A 20,510-nucleotide genomic window follows, 5' to 3' on the forward strand; every position below is an offset into this window, starting at 1 on the left:
ACAATTAAAGTAATATTTCAAGTTTTTTTTAAGACCATATATTGACGGGTGAATTGTCAGTGAATTTATGTTAGTGCATGACTTCCTAAATGCATAGATTGCCAACTCTGTCCTCCTGCGACACACACTCAATGGTGAAAACAGACACATGCATATTTCGCGCGAAATCTGGAAAGACCGATGGATTTACCAAGGGTGTGATCAACATGAAACGGGTAGCAATAAATGATCCCAGGCAATGCACCGATCACATGTGTGCATGTGTGTATGTAATGCAACAGCAAAAAGCAATAATGGAGCACTTTTTGGTTTGTGACAACCTTACATGATGGAGTATAAATTGAGCTTTGCAGTGTGTACATGACATCTATCACATGCAGCCATTACATTCGGCCATGGTAGCTAGCCAAAAAAAATGACTAGTTGAAACTAGCGGTGAAACAGTCAATCAAACTAATCAATTTAATCAATTATTTTTAAATAAAATAACCAATAATAGATTCTAATAATAGATTAAAAAATGTTTAATAAATGGCAAAAAAATGCGGATCTACAATCTAACAAAGTGTTGTGATGTGAGACGTTTAGAGCTTGTAGATCAGCTATTTTTGCAGACTAATCGATTTTGGCAACAATACAAAATCTATTTGTTTTTTTTCATTTAGATTCATTGATGTATTAAAAGAAATCGAATTATCCAAAGAAATTTGCTTCTCAATTATATTTAATTAATTGAAAAAGTAATCAACAGAATAATGGCTAAGAAAATAATCGATCGTTGCAGCCCTGGCGGAAACCCATAGCCAATTTTCCCTGCACAGATCTACAGTATAGTGTCCACATGGGGTGTGTGTGCGTGCACGCGTGCGTGTGAGACATATAGCCCTTCATGGAAACTGGTAGAAACTAAGGTGCAGGTTTATTATAAGGCTGCATCGTTCTGTTCCTTGTGGGTCTGGAAGGCCATAGCACCTATGATGGCTGCTACGAGTTACTAATCAATTTTGAGTTGGAGTAAATCTGCAAAGTTGCCTTTGTAGTCCATGAGCCAGAGCCCCAAAATTGAGCAATGATTATCGAAAGAGTGGGCAAAACCAAACCTATATTAAATTGTTCATAGGGTCAATACGAGTAAATAAATATCTGATAACCTTTCCACAGGAGCAGCTTTTTCATAGTTATCACACATTTTGTTATTTTCCCCATACGTACATGACAGGTGAAAAAAATTACAAATTTAAAAAAATAGTTATCATAATGAAACTTCCTGAGTTGATTACTTACATGAAGACAATGATTTATCGTATTACAAGTTTTCTGAAATTGTATATTTAAATATGCAAATTAGGCATTTAGTCCATGAGCCAGAGCCCCAAAATTGAGCCAGATATTGAATATTCCCTCGTTAAAAACCTTTGACTCCAACATCTTAACAAAATGAAATAAGAATGTTCACTCTGGCTTTGTCCAATATTCCAATGTTGATTCTGGAAAGCAAATTCGGGCATATTTTAGTAATGCCTAATTTGCATATTTAAATATACAATTTCAGAAAACTTGTAATACGATAAATCATTGTCTTCATGTAAGTAATCAGCTCAGGAAGTTTCATTATGATAACTATTTTTTTAATTTTGTAATTTTTTCACCTGTCATGTACTGTACGTATGGGGAAAATAACAAAATGTGTGATAACTATGAAAAAGCTGCTCCTGTGGAGAGGTTATCATATATGTATTTACTCGTAATGACCCTATGAACAATTTAATATAGGTATGGTTTTGCCCAACTCTTTCGATAATGAAATCTTGTCTGGCTCATGGACTATTGGGTTAGCGAAGCCAAACTCTTTGAGGTCGAGTGTCTTTGCTGCTTCAGTCTCTGGCATAATTTTCAATGGTGTCAGCAACACACGGGCGTGACGGTAGGTAATGAAAGATGAAGGATGGAGGCCATACATTGTCCTCATAACCCAATCAATATCTCGTTGAAGAGACAAGGTGACATATTCATAGTCACCGCAATCAGTCAAACCACTGAACTGGAAAATGTCACATTTGAAAGAAACCAAAAGGTGACGTGTTTTTTTTGTTTGTTTGTTTTTAATGGCAAACTTAGGTAGTGAAGGACACATTTTAAATTTATTTAATGAGGACTTCTTGAACTGGCTTTTAAAAATATATAAATAAAAAACTTGATTAGCCTACCATTTGATCTCAAAAATAGAAACCAGGTGAATTATCTAATTAATGAACATGTAAATCGCATATTTCTGATTCATGACCAATGTTCCATTAGCCTTAACCAATTCCCACAGCTAATTTATTCAAATGCCATAATCTGTGTATCACCTCACCTCACCCCATTAATGGTGATTAACCTTCTTCATGTAATTTGTATCACGTTACAGCGCACTGATGGAGCTGACAACTCTGGGAAGAAATGGGAGGACTACATGATTAGATCAGTGGTTCCCAAACGGTGTACTGAGGCCCACTGGTATGCCATGAGACAACCAGCAATATATACAACGATATAAAAAGTTATGAATTATTTATTTGTGCCCACTTTCAACAAAGCGTTCATATTTTGGGCTTGTCATTATCAACTTCAAATTGGATTTTATAAAATCAATGATTTTATCCAAATCAATTATTTTTCATAATCGATCACTTCGATTAACTGTTGCAACCCTAAAATAGCCATCTTAAGATGCTTCACCAAAATACAAAACTGCATCAAAAAAGCAATTATAGTATAAATAAGATATTTGCTGATGTTTTTTTAACATGCCCATCAAAACAGGTGATCGGGCTTTTGCGGTGGCAGAGCCAGAGCTGTGGAACTATCTCCCCCCCTCATCAGATCTGCTCAATCCATTTGAGATTTTTAAGTTCCTACTTAAACTCACCTTTTCTCTCTGGCTTTTAACAACATCCAAACCTAAATGTTCCTGTTTTAACTCTTATCTAACGTTTCCTACCCTCTGTGTGTAAATATACTCGCTCTATGTCCGTGTCTCCTACAGTATATGGATACATGCTATGCGCTTTATGCATGTATGTGTTTTTTTTTATTTGATGTATTGCTTTGGTTTTTTTTTACCTGTGCAGCACTTTGGTCAACTAAGGTTGTGTGAAAATATGCTCTATAAATAAAGTTTGACTGATTGATTGATTGATTGATTGATTGATCAATTATGGTCCGATTTTCAACACAAGTTCTACGATGACACACTTCGCCTGTCATTTCCTTGTTCTTCTGCTGTGTGTGAGCTGTGATTAGTCTACTTTTGAGGGGACAGACAGAGTTCTTACAGATGAACAATGTTCTGCTTTGTAAAAAGTGTTTGTTAATTTTAAGGTACTCAGTAAGTCTGTATGACACTTAACCATAAAGGAGGCAAAACTAATTTCCTTCAGGTTCTCTTACTTTGTAAACAACACGTTGAATAATAATAATGAATGAAAATTGCATGGGCAAACTGAAGCGCTATGGCAGGAGGTCTCTTTGAGAAAATAATTGCCTATAGATCGAACCATGAAATATTAACTTTGACCCACTACTTCTGCTTGCTGTGAAGTGAAGTCACCAGCCATCACTCAGACCTAATGCTTTTTTAATGTGTGGTCTGCTCCCGTCATATAACCTTCAGCTTGCCACTAAAAGATTCCTCAGAGGCGCGACAGAACATGATTAACAGGATTCTATCACTTACTCCAAGTCCTTTCCAGCCCTCTCTAAATACAGGACAAGAAGGAAAGAAAGACTCTACAACTTGGAAAAGCTGCAAGAAAAATAGAGGGAGTGACGGAGAAAATTGTAGATTACATGCCAAGGTGCCAGCTGTCTTATGTTACAGGTACAGAACATTAACATCAAGTAGAGTACAGTGCAGTAACAACCAATTCTGGGTCGGCCATCAACAAGATTTTGTTCAGTCTGTCGGGGTCAGAGAGACTCTGGAGACTAGCCAATCAGAAAGCCTGACTGCAATGACACAAATGGCAAAAAAAAAGAATTAAAGCCATAATTGGTTAAAAGAATGCCTAAAAGTATTGTGCAGGCATTTGTATGCATAGGTAGAACCTTTGAATATTTTCATCTCGCAATGGCAAGGTCAACCGAGACAAGGTTCACTCAGCCCGTCTGTAAAATTAATTGCAGCAGCACCCATGCTTTTAGGAAATGTTCAGGATGAGCCTGCTAGCTAAACCCATTAGTGCACTGACCACAGTCATTTGAGAGCAATTAGTGCACTGACCATGTCAGCTGTGAGGACACGGGTCAGACTCTCGGCATCTCACGTCTCCCTTCTCTCTGTCTCCTGTCTCTCTACACTTTCCTATCTGAATAAAGCAGAAAATGCTTTAAGCACCAAATGAAAAGGACATATTCATGAAAAAACAGGGTCTGGGCCTTTGATTCTTTTTTTCTTACACCAATGTATAAGGTTCCCCTCACCAAGGAACAAGAGGAATCCTCAAAGCCAACCAGTGTCGTGATTTCGTTCAACAAACCACTCATGACGGGCAGAACAGGAAGCGGCAAGAACAGGCAGTTCACGTTCAAAAGACCCGATTTTTTTGTGAAAATTATTCCATTAACTCTGAGCCATGGGAGAACCGAAGCTATCCCCCAGACACACCCTCATATCTATTTGAGACTGAATTGAATTAACTGCTCCATGGATTTGGGCTTTCACCACCCCGATGGCCAGGAGAAGAGATCAAGAGTAAAATCCTGAGTGCAGGCGTCAGGCACTCTTCATAATAATAACTGCCATTCACATTTTGCAGAGTGCAACCAAACTAATTTTCAACTCAACAGACCAATTCAACAGACCAATTCTGAAATGTATGATTGCTCCACACCCAAAATTACCTTTTTAATAATAAGCCCTTTTTTCCTCCCTCTCACTCACCATCACTTCCATATTCTGTTGTGGCTCTTGAAATCCATGGACAGTCAGTTTGCGAAGAACTGTGGAGAGGGAGAGAACAGATTAACCCAGGTGTATTCACTGGTACTCATTATACAGTCAATGAATATTCATCAATAAATGTGGCTGTTTGGGTGGGTGTGAGTGGAGATGCACCGATACTACTTTTTCTATCAGTGGTAGAGAGGAACGCACTAGAACAACTCAAATTTACTTACAGCCTTTTTTATTAAGGTGTAAAGTACAATCAATTTGTACAACATTTCGATGTATGTTACATCTTTATCAAGATTTACATTGAAATTTTAATGTACTTTGCACCTGAGTAAAAAAGGCAGTAACTTAATCCTAGTTGCTCCAGTGCTTTCCTCTCTACCTCTGTTGCCATTCTCCTGTGATGCCTGGTTGATGGGAGGTGGAACCCACTTTTTCTCACTACTTTGTCTATCATCAGTACCAATTCAGTGCAAGCTTGCACTAATACAAAGTGTACTATTGTGTATCTATTTCTGTCTTTAATAACAGCACTGCTGTTATCAATCCAATTTAAATACAGTGTGCTCTGCAAGTCACACACAAACGTCAAACCTGAAGCCAAGTATAGTATATAGAATCAATGCATACCTGTATACTAATATGAGAGAGCTCATTTATATGTGTAAGTAAGTAAGTAGGCTCCATGTGACCATCTCCAGTTTCTGTACAGTAAGGCGGCTTGATGTACCAGTACACCGTAGACATGACGTACCCACAATCCAACCCTTGATGCTGAGTGCCGATTATTTCCATTTGTGTGTGTGCAATTAATAATAGTTTTCTTTTTTATGAACTTCCACACATTTCTGGCTTTTAACACATTGACTGCCAGAATTATTTCATAATTTTTTAGCCAGTGCCAGAGTTTTACATTGGAAAAAAAAAAGTACTCAGGAGGCGAAATACAGACTTTTTCAGCAATTAACTACACGATTGGCACGTGGCGGCTTTGCGGAGGTTCGCGTAGATCTACGTGATTGGCAGTCAATGTGTTAAGAGGCCAAACACAATTGGAAATTATGGTTGTGTTTGTTTGTGATTTATTTTACAATGTATGCACGTGACAGTATGTATTTTGCTACCTTTAAGGGAGAGCAAAGTCCTCTCCAATGAGCTGAGTGCTGCCGCCTCGTCCCTTGCATAGGTCTGCTGGAGGAAGCAGTCGGTGTGGTGGCTCCAAAGGGAGCAGGCAAAGCTGTAGATACCCGATGCCAGCTGCCAACAAACAACACACACACACACACCCCTAGGTCAGTGATCACGTGCACAAATGGGCAATTACATTAATGCATCTGCAAACAAAAACACACACACACACACACACACACACACACACACACACCCCCCCCACACACGTTTCTTTTTTTTTAATACAAACTTTCCAGGAAGGGAAAGGAAGTAGTTTCTATTACTTGGGATCTCCATTGATGATGTCATTGGTAGGTGGGTTTCTGAACTATCCAGAGCCCATCAGTGACACACAGAGTGAGTAGACAGAAATGGTGCCAATAAAACTTACTAAGGACCAATTATATGAAGATGAGGCTGAAAATGGGTGAAGTGCCCCTTTAAATTATCCAATTATTAGTTAATTAAAAATAACTATAAGTTAATAAATACATAAATATATACCTGTATATACTTTTTTTAACTGAACTTTTCAATTACCGGTACACATTCCTGTGAAGGTTGGGTAAAACAAATAAAACACCTTTTCCTTATCTCTTTCCTCCCAAATGGGTTCAAGGTTCTAGGTGACTAAACACCACTCTAATCACAGCCAGGGAATTTACACAGCAAGAGATGGGATAATTTCTCATGGCAACCATGTAAGAACATATACAAATAAAATCACACAGCTCACGTTTTGTTCAGATTGGTATTGCCAACCTTCTGGTTCTGTCACTCATTTACCGTACAACCACAGCGAGATATGGCACAGTAAGTGTCTCAGAACTGGCTCCTCAAGTCCCTCTGCCAGATTTGTGCTAGTGTGTTGTTCATAAATAGGGCAGGTTTGCAGAACATGACTAAACAGGCTCATGCACGAATGACGCACACGCCTGGGAGAGTGTGCATGTGAACTCGGGTAGCCTTGAACGCCACGGGTACGCCCAATTGTGTTCCTAGCTTGTGCATGAGACGGTTTACACTGGAACTGTTGTAAATAACACTTTCAGTGGAAATTATGTGCTTTGGATGTAATGACTGGATATAAGACTCTAAATTTATATTCTGAAAGATGTGTTGTAGTTTATGAACAGATCTTTGATATAGTTTTGCTATTGTTAATATTGGACCACTTCCAGAATTATTCCATTATGAAAGCTGATGTTTAATTTGTTTGGATTAGGGTAATGAGATCTCATTTAGAATCAAATTACTCTTTTTGGCTGTGTGTGTGTGTGTGTGTGTGTGTGTGTGTGTGTGTGTGTGTGTGTGTGTGTGTGTGTGTGTGTGTGTGTGTGTGTGTGTGTGTGTGTGTGTGTGTGTGTGTGTGTGTGTGTGTGTGTTAGGGGTCTCACAGAATAGTTGAATATTCAAATTTCAAAGCTACAATTCGACATTGTACACTTTTTATTGATTATTCGCCGTCACCTTTCATCACCACGCAAGTAATTACCAGTTGGAAAAATTGCGGCAAAGGAGAACATGATGGAGAAGAAGAGCCAGAGAAAAATTTGACCGTCTAGACAGAACACATCAAGTGTGGAAATACTTGGTCTGTAGCAACATGCTTGCACGTGCACTGAAGAAATGACAAGACCTGCTCAATGTCAAAGATGTTCAGGCTCCAAAAAATGGCTGTGCCACGTGTTGGAATTCAACCGTCACAACGCTGGAGCGACTTAGCGAGCAGCGCATCCTTGTCCCAGCCGTACTGGAGGACGAGAAAGTAAACCTCCAAATGAGAGCCTCACAATGGGAGCTGATCCAGCAGCTACTGCCTGTGCTTAGACCCCTGGCAAAGGCAACTACCATCATGTGTGGGGAATTGTACTTTGGACTCTCATTTATTTATCCTGTTATCCTCACCCTACTGGAGAATGGGCCTGAATGGGTGTTGAGTGTTAATGAATCTGATTTAGCAGCAGCCCGCAACTTTAAGAACACTGTGCAACACAGCTGAGAACCAGGTTCAAGTTGGACACAGAACACTACGACTTGGTGGGCTCAGCTCCCATCATCGCCTGTATACTGGATCAGAGGTTCAAAGATCTCCGTTTTCTCCCAGAGAACACTAGACTGCAAGTTAAACGCCACCTGATTAAGCTACTGCAAGATGAGGAGCTGAACCAGCCTGCAGCTACAGGAAAATTACGAATGTATTAAATGCAAAATTTCATTCACTGAAACGTGGAACTTACACGAAATCGGTATTCTGACTGATTTATTCCACACTCCACAGACACCCCTGCAGATACCGCCGTGGGCAGCGCGACAGAGGAGCCAGAGGGGGAAGAACTCGAATCAAAAGTGATTATGAGGAGCTGTTTGGGCCTCACTATTCGAGCAAAAAAAGCACTGAGTGTAGACAACACCTGCACCGAGGAGGTACAGGAATATCTCCAGATCGCCCGTATTCCCACAACGAGCAGCCCTCTGAATTGGTGGGCACCCTATGAGAAGCAGTTCCCTTGTTTGGCCAAGCTGGCCAAAGCCTACCTGGCTGTCCCAGTACCCCGACTGAAAGGGTGTTTTCACTCACTGGGAACCCGATTATCAGGCAGCGATCAAGCTTACACCCAGCTCATGTGGATATCCTTATCTTCTTGAATGCTAACCGGGAGCGCAAGTCTACAACCATGAATGAGGAGGACTTTGTCAAGAGCGAGTAGTCCATCTTTATTTTTTATAGGCTTAGGAATAATTACGTTTGCAACTATGCACTTTAGGTGGTCTGTTTCATCATGGTGAGTAGGCCTGGCATACATTTTGCATTTCTGTTTTTTTGTCGTTTCACGTTCATTTCAAACGTCGTTTATATGACAGCTCATTCCGCTGTGTAAGTGCAGTGATAGTCACTTTAGTTCATTTGCAAAAGAATGCCACGCGCTCACGGAAGTGTTCTCCTGTTTTTTCTTTGTCTTACAATAAACCAATACATTGGTAAACGTTATGCAACCTGTGGACATTCGTATTTATTGGTGAGATTACTTACTTATTACTTATTAAGTTGTTCGTGCAGTCAAACTGTATTCAGCTGTCAAACTTGTGGGAATACCTGGGGAAATCCCTATGACACAGTTAGCGCACACAAATTTGCTGGTGGCTTAGTCCAATCAGGTCGCGGCTCATTTGTAAAATGCCACGATGCAGAGCCAATCGTGACATTCATTTCACGTCATTTCACTAACCCTCAGGTTTGTCCCGCCTCCATTACTTAACGCTTTACTCGCTGGTTGTTGTGTCTGATGAATGTTTCCTGTGCCTAAAATGCATTTTACTGTGAATGTAGCAGGGGTAGCCTGGAGTTGAACGGCATGTTTGTTGATTTATCAAACTACTCCTGTTTCATATTAGGCATTTTCAACTGCCTCACTGTCTAATTGGGCTATTTTAACTTCTGTTGCTAAGTGAAAAGAGTACTGTAGGTATCAAAGGGCTTGGCCTCTTAAGGCTGTGTTTCATTATGCAAAATATTTTTTTAACTAGTTAAAAAAATAAGTTTTAACTATTATGCTACTGTATGAATAAAGGACTGAGGCAATTCATAGAAGACAGACTGTTTCGTAATTCCCTCGTGTGGGAAAGACTTATGTGCTTGGAGGACACACCATTTTCAACTTTCACAGCTCAGTCAGAGTTCACTATAAAGCTGCCAAGAGCTGTGTCTTTGGCAAGACAATTATCTACAGCCTGCCTGTTCATTTCTGTTCCTCATGTGAGATTATTCCAAAATGTGGATTACAATTTTTTCTTTATCAAATTCACACAACCCTATCCCTAACCATTTTATTCCATCTCCACACCCCTCAGAATGCTCGGTTTCTAGGCAACCAGGTACAGCACATCAGGGCACCAGTCTAACCTGGGTAGTGTAATAGACTGTAGACACATGCTGTGTATGTGTATACGTGTATATGGGTGGTCAAAATAAGGTAAAAACGCTGGCGGTGGCGGATGAATTAATTAATTAATACCTGGCAGTTGATGTGTTAACATGAAAGAAAGGCATGAATGCTGACACGGAGATGGAAGGAGGAGACAAAAGGACACAAAGTGGTAAAGAAAGACACTAAAAAGCAAGCCACTAGATGAAAAACGTAAAAAAGAATCATGATTAAATTGTGATCTCTATTGTCCCTTAATTTGAACAGAGATGTGTTCAGTAACTTAAGCGTAATAAAAAGAGGGCATGAAAGCAGTCCCGTTTCTGTGCTCCTGTGAAGGTATTGCAAAGGCAAGTACATGAAGGAGAATGACAACACCTGGTCCAGGTGGGACAAATGTGCATCTCTGGGAAACATAAGTGCATTCTTATGCGTTGGAGGTAATAAACCCACATTATTGCACTTGAAACTAAGCCTGCTACAGTACATTATGGCAGACAGAGCAGAAGAGAACAGAAAAAAAAACGAGCACATTATGCTTGCTTGCACTGCATTACGTTCAAGTGACACATTCCACACGACATAATGATGCATGAAATCGATCTTGCATAGCTTGAAGCGTTCACGTACTTGTGTGGAGTATGTTTCAGGATTTAGTCTCCTCATTAACCTCTTTCACTGCCAGACTTATTTCCGGCTGCGTGCAGCCACTTCCAGGGATTTTTTCGATTTTCTTACCTTTTCAAGTAGTCACAGAATATTTATCTCCAGTATGATTGATCCCCTGATAGTTGGTAATCACGGGGGGGGGGGTATCACTGTGCTTCCGTGAAGAAAAGACAAAATGTCATCGCGACCCCCCGTTCGCTTGTTATAGGCCGTTGAAAAAAACATGTATCGTCAAAAATGCAAAAAAAGAAAAAAAGGAAAGTAAGATACAGCCGTTTCCCCAAATACGCTAACCAGGAAGTGGATGGAGGAGTAAATCTTGTGATCACGTGATCTCCTAGATCTCTGGAAACACACAAAAGAAAAGTCGTCAAAATCGTCTGTGGCAGTGTGGGCCTTTGGCAGTGAATGAGTTAATCAATCGATGCCAGTAAAAAAGAAAATGCAAAACTTCCAGACTTTGCCTGCCTGGACCCCCCTTCATGCCACACTTCCAAAAGTAGTAACAGCGAGGCTCCCTTTTGAAGTGAGTGGCGTACCTATCAAATTAACTCCGCAGAATAACTGATTCCAGTCACACTTTGTTTACATTTCTACTGCACGTGTGTACAGTATGTCTGTGTGAAGACCTGAAACGAATGCAAAACACTAAAAGGAAGGCAGGAGAAGAGGGGGAGAACGAAAGCCTGAGGAAAAGAGACAATAGAACAATATTAGATAATCGGACCATATGAGAGGAGAGCCTTTGCCTCTCTATTGCTTCCTTGTCATGCTGTGCTGTGATTGCCTTACACTGGCAGAGTCTAAGATTGCAAATATGTACAACCTGTTAAAAGAGATCAATGTATGCACTGTTGACTAACATGCTCATTAATAATTGTGTCTGCCCAGAGGCTGCAATTAAAGTTCAAGGTTGCCATTGGTTTGTAGAGTTACTTTTCTATTTATACTATCTCAACCCCATCAAAACATAATCATAATTTAAACAGCCCATTATTCTTTATTATCAGTATTCTGCATGGGCCTTCTCATTTATGTCATTATCGCTTCTCTAGAATAGGCAAATAATCCCATTATGAATTGAAAGCTTGGAAGTAATTACAGAAGCTGTAAGTCATCTTACTGATAACTTTGTGTAGACATTAATAACACATCAGTGCCCATTTTCCCCTGCAGTCTTATTCCAAAGTATGTTAGGGACTGAGATTGTAAAGCATTAACATGATGGTGGTCATAAGAGCCTCAGAAGAAAGTTTATAGAGTGTATATAACTATATTGGCACATTTCAACTGCATGGTACCGGTTAAACTTGACTGAGCTCAACTCCCCTTCCATGGTATTCCACCAGGCAAAAGTAGATAGAACCTGGTACGTTTTTTTGTAATACCTCCTTTGAGGTTCCAAGGAAGCTTCTGTGATATCAAAGGGTGATATCACCTACTGTACATTAAGTCCCCGGAAAGGGCAACAGGGGAAACAGTCTGAGTGCCATTACCACAGTGATCCCATTCAGGCACTTTGACTTAAAAAGGCGGAAATCACAATGCTCTAATTCGTATCACTATTTTTTTCTCTTCAACTTGACTGCATTTATTGTCCCCATTGGAGAAGTTGGTTTGCAGTGTAATGGTCAAAGCTAGTAAGAACGAAGCATAAAGTAGAGTGTGTAGTGATAAAACCTTACAAACAGCAAGCCCCCTAAAAATAATTCACAACATAATTAAATTAGCTGAAGCGCTCACTCTCAAATTGCAACGGGTCAAAGCCATCTTGCCAAAAGCACTGAAAAGCAGTTTACAAGCTTAACCATGGCAATTAAAGCATGATATCTGGGGTGATATAAGACTAAGTCAAAACATTTGAACTTTCCTGTAGATAGAGGAAAAAAGATAGGAAATTCAGCACTCCTTGTAAATCTATCCGTCTAAAGGCAGCACTGGTAAGTGACTCGGCACCAGGTAAAGTGGTTTGTTTTGATTGCATGATGCAAAAAGATGATGTCAAGTCTCCCCTTCAGACGCTGTAACAGCAGTACTGAAACCACAGAATCCAATTCTAATCAAACACGTTGTTTGGCAGAAAAGGAGAGTGAAGGCAAAGGAAAAACATCACAGTACTTGTTAAATTGAGAGCTGTGTTGCTGTGGATTGTGGGGTTTGGTTTTGGTAGGTGGCGAGGGACAGTATCTGAAATTACCTGACTTCATGGTTGTATAATATTCTACATGAAGCACACTCTTGGAACAGTTTTCTCACTCCACTTCGAAAACTGTCCAAAGGAATAAAACAACATTGGAAGCTTGCAAAAGTGAAAATGTTAAAACTGCATAAAATAACAGAATGCATTACAGCTGCACTATGTGACTAAAGCTCAGTGCACTTCCTCAAGCAGCATGAAGATCCCGGAGCTTGAAATACATTGTATGGGGTGCCTGGTGGCTCAGCCAGTTAGTGCACAGACCATATGCTCCTTGTGAGCACAGGTACCTGTGTTATGGTCATTACATATCGGGGGCGATGCAAATAAACGACTCGAAAAAGCGAAATATTCGTCCGTCAAATTTTGACGCATCTGCCTGTACACATTTAGCGCCACACGTTCGTATATGCGTATAAAATTCATAAAGTCAATAAAGTTAACTGTGGCGCAAGTTTTTCCACGCCATGGAGAAACAATGGAGTCTACATCCTCAAATGATGATGAGCTGGTCATGGTTTTATTGAATAAGAAAAAGAAAAAGACTAGAAGTGTTTGGGTACAATACACAGTATTGACCTTGAGAACAGAAATGGGTGAGTTCCACACTAAATCCCATATTTGTGGTGTTAAAATGTTTGTTTTTCACATTTTGTCAAAAGTTTTTGAAAATAGCAGATCTACAAGCTCACAACCAGGCTTTTAGATCGGATATTTTCAAATAGCTTATTTATATAGGGTTAAAGTGGTTAAACTGAGTTTTGGGCCGACCCGTTGCCCGCAGGCGGGCGGACGGGTCAAGATTTCAGACGCAATTATCGCCAGCAGGCGGAGCGGGTCAACAGAGAAAAATGCAGACCTGCCTCTAATAATATCCTGCATGTCAACTTTATTTATTTGAATGTCCCTTAAGTTGTAGTAGTAGGATTTCCTCTTAATGTGCAGCGACCGATTCCATAAGAAATTTACAAACGGACCGTGACGGCAACAGAGGAAAGAGTGAGCCTCAATTCCCCCGATCTGTTTATGAATCGTCATCCTGCAAGATATTTGATCCTTTGTTGCAGTTTGAGCAAACGTAAAGCCCCACTTCTCTCTCTCCCATGCATCATCATGTCCATCAGTAACACAAACTATAAATCATCTTCAGTCAGGTGGAAGAGATTCACGACAGTTCAAATTCTTCTGAATTCAGGCATTTTGCTCCATAGCATTTTAACATGGGCCGACAGGGGAGAAAACGTCTAAACTTAGGCAGATTTGATCTTGTGTATAGCCTGGGGAGTGGGGACCAAAATGGGAGTATGAACTTTCATCAAGCATCTCACTTCTTCAAGAAAATACTTGATCAGCTCAAGGCATTAGCGTAATCTAAAGCTCCTAGCTGATACTGTGTAGCTTCATGTACTGTAGACTATATGCTGCATAGCAATAGAACCAAAACGCCATGAAATAATGAGAACTCATGAATATATATAAATATATGAAAAGCATACAAAATATGCTACAGAAACCTGAAATAACACTTGACTGAGTTACAATACTGAAATAAATTGAAATACATGATGATGTAAAAAAAAGACCAAGGAATTGCAAACTGCAATGTGCTCCTTACACAACATCTCGATTCACAATCGACGATTGTCCTATTTATTTGAGCATGAGACTCTGTGTGTGTGTGGAGAGCCTGAGCCCCCTGTAGCTGTGACCTGTTTCAATAACAGTAATCAGTTGATGTGTAGGCCAGGTCACCTGTGGTTACAGGGGCAGAACAGACATGAGCCTGCCATGACACACAGCTCTAGAGACAGAGGATGGATAACACGGATACAATTTGTGGTGTGTGACACACACACACACACACCCCCCCACACACACACACACACACACACACACACACACACGACAAAGGGCCCGAAGTTTCAACAACCTGCAGACTTTTACAACTTCTCATGTGTCAGAACATGGCCCAAATTCTACAAACGTCTATTTGATCATCCGCCTTCAATCTATGATGATGTGTTTCTTTTTAATCTATTTGTTCAACAGACAGCCGGCCGGCCTGTGATGACGGTGAGGTACGTGAGTGTCCGAGATGAGCCAACACCTGGCTCCAGTACAGCTTATGAAGAATAGACCCAACACGCAGGCCCCGGGCTGGATTCCTTTTGATATGCACATTATCATGTCTCGTCTGATCCACATTATTGCTCTGAGCGAGGTCATCGCAGCTGCATTATCAAGGCAAGATTGCATATTCATGAGCTCAAATTGGTAGCAGAGAGCACCTATTACTCAGCGATATCATTTTCATTTGTGCAATCGCATTGTGAGAGACGCCGTCATCCGGGCTTACACCATTAACCACAGTGGAGCCTTTACAAGTGCTGGCTATTTGTGTTGCCTGTCTGTGGATTCATTAAAAAAAATCATGATGCGTTTAGTTGATCTTGTGCCTCACATTAAGCCCCTGTTTTTATTTTCATTATAAAGTGATCATGGGTGCTGGGGTGGGGGGGTCCATAACAGCAATGATGAATTTTCATGTTTTGGATGAAATAAAATAAAATAAAAAAGGCTCACAGTCACACTTTGATTAACCTCGACAATTCCATGATTTCTTATCCCTACTTGCAATTCATCTCTCCGTTTCTCTGCCCCTCCTCTGTCATCTCCCTTTCTTTCGCTCTCCTCCTTGATTTGCCCTCTCCCTCCCTTTCACCAAAAAAAAAAACGTTCCTCTCTGTCAATGAACAGGGTGCGTCTGGTAAGGTGCCAGTGTTTACAACATAGACCTTCAGCCAATACGCCAATAAGACCGAGTGCCAGATAACGTGCTGCTGTCTGTCTAACTGTGTGAGTGTGGGGGGGGGGGGCTCAGACAATCTGCTTTGCTATCAGCTTCACAGGTAGTGACCGCCTCGGCTTCCTGCTGTGCTGTCTAGTGAGAATGGTAGCACACACACAAGCATGCATGGAGTTGGGCACACATGGAGGTAAATTAGTGCAAACACATCCCTCACGCATGCATGCTCCCATATCACACATACACACCTTTCCAATACAAAGTGGAGAGAGTAAAATAGAGAGAGTGAGAAAGAGAGAGAGCAAAGCCAAACTAAACATAAAGACAAGTGAAAAGCAGTTTGAGAGCTCTGGAGAGATATGAGGCAAGTTTTCCACTTGAAAAAAACTATACCAGATATAACCTGTGGTGTCTAATGGTGTCTGGTGGGACAAAATATATCACAGATGTTTACGTATTGGAGGGGGGGAGGGGGGCACAAATTTAATATTCTATCTGTCCAAACGCTTTAATAATTCACACAGGTACGATTTGAACGGCCAGAGGTGATAAATACTGTAAATGTAGTGACGGAAAATGGCTCTCAAATCATCCATTATTTAAAAAGATAAAACTAGGCCATGAACATAGCCTTGAGGTAACAAAAGGGAACTTTTCACATGTGATGCTACGTGTTATGGGCAAAGACCTTTCTGCAGTCTCGGTATCTTTCCAATAGTATATTGAGCATTAAGCATTAAGCATTCTTAACGTCGGGGCTTTGCCCTCTGTCTCTCCACTATGATGCATATTTTGTGTGCTAGACTTCTGGTGTTGGCATAATGTGTACGGGCATGCCACCCGACCGGTATTGTCGACAGAGGAGAGAGCAGTTCATGGGCCATTTAGCATTAAAATCATCATTCAAAGCTGCACTGTTTAATGGGGCTCAGATTGCCCTATGAAGGATGCCCCATGTTGCTTAAAGACAAGCTTCTTGGGTTCGATGAAGTCTCTCCAGGTCTAAGCATTTTCCCCTTTCTCTCTCACTGTCTCACCATCCATCTATCCCTCACTCACTCTTTTTGGCACTTCCTTTGTAACTTCAGCATCTGGTCTGATATTTCACATCATTATGACAGTCTCACAAACACAGAAGCAAACGTACATAGATACACACACACAGAAACCCCCTCTTCTCTTTCACACACACACCATCAATCACACACACACACACGTCATGCTTACACAAATGTGCAGACAGTGGTGGAAAAAGTACTCAAATGTTTTACTTAAGTAAAAGTATCAATACTGCAATATAGAAATACTCTGTTACAAGTAAAAGTCCGGAATTCAAAATGTACTTGAGTAAAAGTACTAAAGTATTGGCATAAAAATGCTTTAAAAATACTTAAAGTACCAAAAGTAAAAGTATACTCATTGTGCAGAATGTCCCATTTTATGTTTTCCAATTTATGAAAATCTTTTGAAAATAGCAGATCTACAAGCTCACTGTGAGCTTGTAGATCGGCTATTTTCAAATGGCCGAAATGTATAGGGTTGAAGAGGTTAATGTATGTTTTGTAATAATAATCTAAATCTACAAAGTAACTAAAGTTTTCAAATAATTGTAATGGAGTAAAAGTACAATATTTGCCTCTGAGATGTAGTGGAGTAGAAGCAAAAGTATTGAAAATTGGAAATACTCAAGTAAAGAAAAGATACCGAAAAATTTTACTTAAGTACTTTACATGTACTTAGTTACTTCACACCACTGGCAGACACACACAGAATGTGGAGAGCTGAATGTGATGATGGTAGATCTAGGGTCTGACTCAAGTGTCATTCAGAAGCTAAACAGCATCTCCTGCAGGCAAAGCCTGGCACTGCAAAAAATATGGACATTCCTGCTGCACAAACTACAGACATTCCAAATTATTTGAAAAAATAGAAAAAGACAAAGAAAAACATGACATTTCATTAGAAGTGTGAATCTTCACTGGCTTCACCATTAGATTACGATTCAACTTGATTCTCCAATTTGTCAAAATTATATTCCTGCACTATGGCTGTGTATTTGGAATACATGAAATGTATGTAATATCACAGCCAGTCTAGGGCTATTCCTGAACACTTTTCCAGCAATTGGTCAGATCAAAATGATGAACTCCTACAGTATGTTATTATTATTATTGTAAAACAAAATGAATAATGGTATGCAGGCTTTGCCTACCTATTGTGAAAATGTTCAATCCTAAAAAACAAAGCATAAATCCTTCTGCAATGCATTACAACTTTGCTTTGTTGTTACAAGTGCGCTTGTAATATACAAAAAAATGTTTTCACGTAGCAGCTCAAAGAGTCTAAGACAGGGCACTTCACAAACATAACAGAGTACACACTACAAATCAATGTAACCAAATGGACCCATGAAGCTTGATTATACATTGTTGTACAACTGTGTGGCTCACCAAATATAGCAGATCTACAAGCTCACAGTCCATTGCATCACAACTTGTAATTTGTAGTTCTGTTGAGTGCTTGTAGATCTGTGACTTTCAGCATGGTACATCAGCATGAACACTGAGGATTTTACTGTGCAGTAAACTAAGAAATGTGTCTCCTTTGAAAATACTGTATGCGTTTTTTATGACTTGCTGATCTCAGCCAACCCTCAGTCATATATCCAGTAGCATGTAGCCTAGTAATGTTTGCACATGTGACGTTGCTCCCATTAGTAATTGGAAAATTAACAATAAACGTTAGTAGGCTATAATCGATTATGGAATGTCATTGCATCGTCATGATGCATCTTCTTAGAATCAATACATTTATTTATGCCTTTATTACGGTGGAGATCAATAGGAAACATGGGGACACGTGGGGACACGCATCAAAGGTCCGCCGGGCTCGGGAATCAAACTCGGGACTCGCTGTCAGGCTGCATCAGAGCCTATATGTGGTACACGCCTTCACCAAAAGGATATCGGTGCCCCAGAATAAATACATTTCTACACCTCTACATTTTGTGGACATTTTTGTTTTTTAAGCCCGAGAGTAAAGTAGAGAAAGAGGAAAGCAACATAAAGACAGTATAAAAACATATGGCTAAAAACTAAGCATCAACAACAATTTGGGGTAAAGGCATCCAGCCAGGAGGGCCGACATTAACGATAACAGATTGCGAGCGGTCGACCATGTGTGCCCACTACTCACGTCTTGGAACAGGCGTCTGTCCTGTGCTAGCCGCTTGGACGCCAGCGTCTTGGTGACGTGGTAGAAGGTGAGTAGGGCCCTGTGCTGCTGCAGGCCATCCTGGCCCTTCACCGACTCCAGGAGGATGGGGATGAGCTCCGGCCACTGCCTGGGGCAGTCCAGACGGGCCACCTTGGCTATGAGCACTGCGATCTGGGTCGCTATCTGGCAGGAGGGGCAAAGAGACGACAGTTGGATGAAAGGTTGGACTGATGTGTACAGTATATGGGATGCCTGAAAGGTAAAAAATAAATAAAACAAGGCTCCAACCATCTCAGGTGCAACTCTTGAGTCTTACAGCAAATGTTACTTTGGGATTGAGTGACAAGGAAGGTCATGGCATAGTTTGGTTATTTTGAGGAATTGAAGAAACCCTGTAGTGTAATAACATACAGTAGAGGCACAACTGCTTGGATTTAGTGGCACGATGACCAACATAACATGTGTGCGTGTGTGTGTGTGTGTGTGTGTGTGTTCCAGCTTCCAACACGTTCCCCTGAACAGACGGTAAAGGAGAGCAACTGCATGCAGATGGTAATAAAACAACCACTCATTTGTGCAGACAGGTGTGAATGGAGATGAATGGTCATGGCTACTGCTCAAACTATGCACAGCAAAGTGGAGTTGATCCTGTTTACACAGCAGCCACAACTAATTCAGCATGATGCGTATTTCACATACACAAATGTGTGCTTTTGTTAACACTTACAATATGCTAATGCTAATTTACTTTCAATCCTTTTTTTCCCCTTAAGCGATCCACACACTCACACTGCTGAAATAACCAGGCCTCAAAGTAAAATATACAAAATAGCCTCTAGTGGTTTGGTTTGAAAAGGAGAGCCAGAGACATATGGCATTTGAACGGCAGTCATTTCTCTCCATATGGACCTATCAGTCATGATGTAGCCTTACAGTCTTAGCACCTGAAACCACGATAAATGGCCACAACTCAAAGTCACTGCATTTTAGACAGATGGATGCACATCCATCTCTCGGGATAGCAAGGTTAAGTCATTGCACAGAGAGTTATACACAACATATAGACCTGTTCACTATACCTCTTAATACTATCAGTAAAGTCCTCATCTATATTTTACCACCTTTTGAATAATACTTAGATTTTGGTAGAGTCAGAGCCATTTGTTCATGTGACTAGTAATTCAATCAGACAACTCACATGAAACATTTATCTAATTAATTAATGTATTCATTAAACATAGTATAGATTTAGATTGTTTATTTCGATCCTCATTAACAGTATCACAAAACATCACACACTGTAATCCAACATTTCTTTCTGTATTGATCGAAAAGGCCTAGACTGAGGCTCAAAGCTTATTTATGCCTATCCTTTATACATGTCATTCTGTTTAACATATAGCAGTTACAATTTATATACTATATATAATATACACAGTTGATTAACACTCAGTGCAAGCATACACCTTAAAGCAGGGGTGGCAACCATGTCGTCAGGATCATTAAGGGCTTTTTGGTAGCGGAGGGATTTGAAAACCCAGACAACCATTCATATCGTCTGCCGTCTATCACACTCTAGTCTAATGGTTT

At 40.3% G+C, this 20,510-nt stretch overlaps 1 protein-coding gene across 1 annotated transcript in view; it reads right to left on the reverse strand.

Annotated features, from left to right (window-relative positions):
* ipo11 (importin 11) overlaps positions 1–20,510 on the reverse strand; it is a 213,132-nt gene that overhangs the window by 178,379 nt on the left and 14,243 nt on the right. The window contains exons 5-7 of the mRNA XM_080434451.1: positions 18,900–19,103; positions 6,061–6,193; positions 4,925–4,983 (exon numbers count right to left, since the gene is read on the reverse strand). Of these exons, the coding sequence (XP_080290577.1) occupies positions 4,925–4,983; positions 6,061–6,193; positions 18,900–19,103 (396 nt within the window). The remainder of the gene's footprint in view (positions 1–4,924; positions 4,984–6,060; positions 6,194–18,899; positions 19,104–20,510) is intronic.

Source organism: Gymnoscopelus braueri (assembly GCF_963280865.1).
Source record: "Gymnoscopelus braueri genome assembly, chromosome: 7".
NCBI lineage: Eukaryota > Metazoa > Chordata > Actinopteri > Myctophiformes > Myctophidae > Gymnoscopelus > Gymnoscopelus braueri.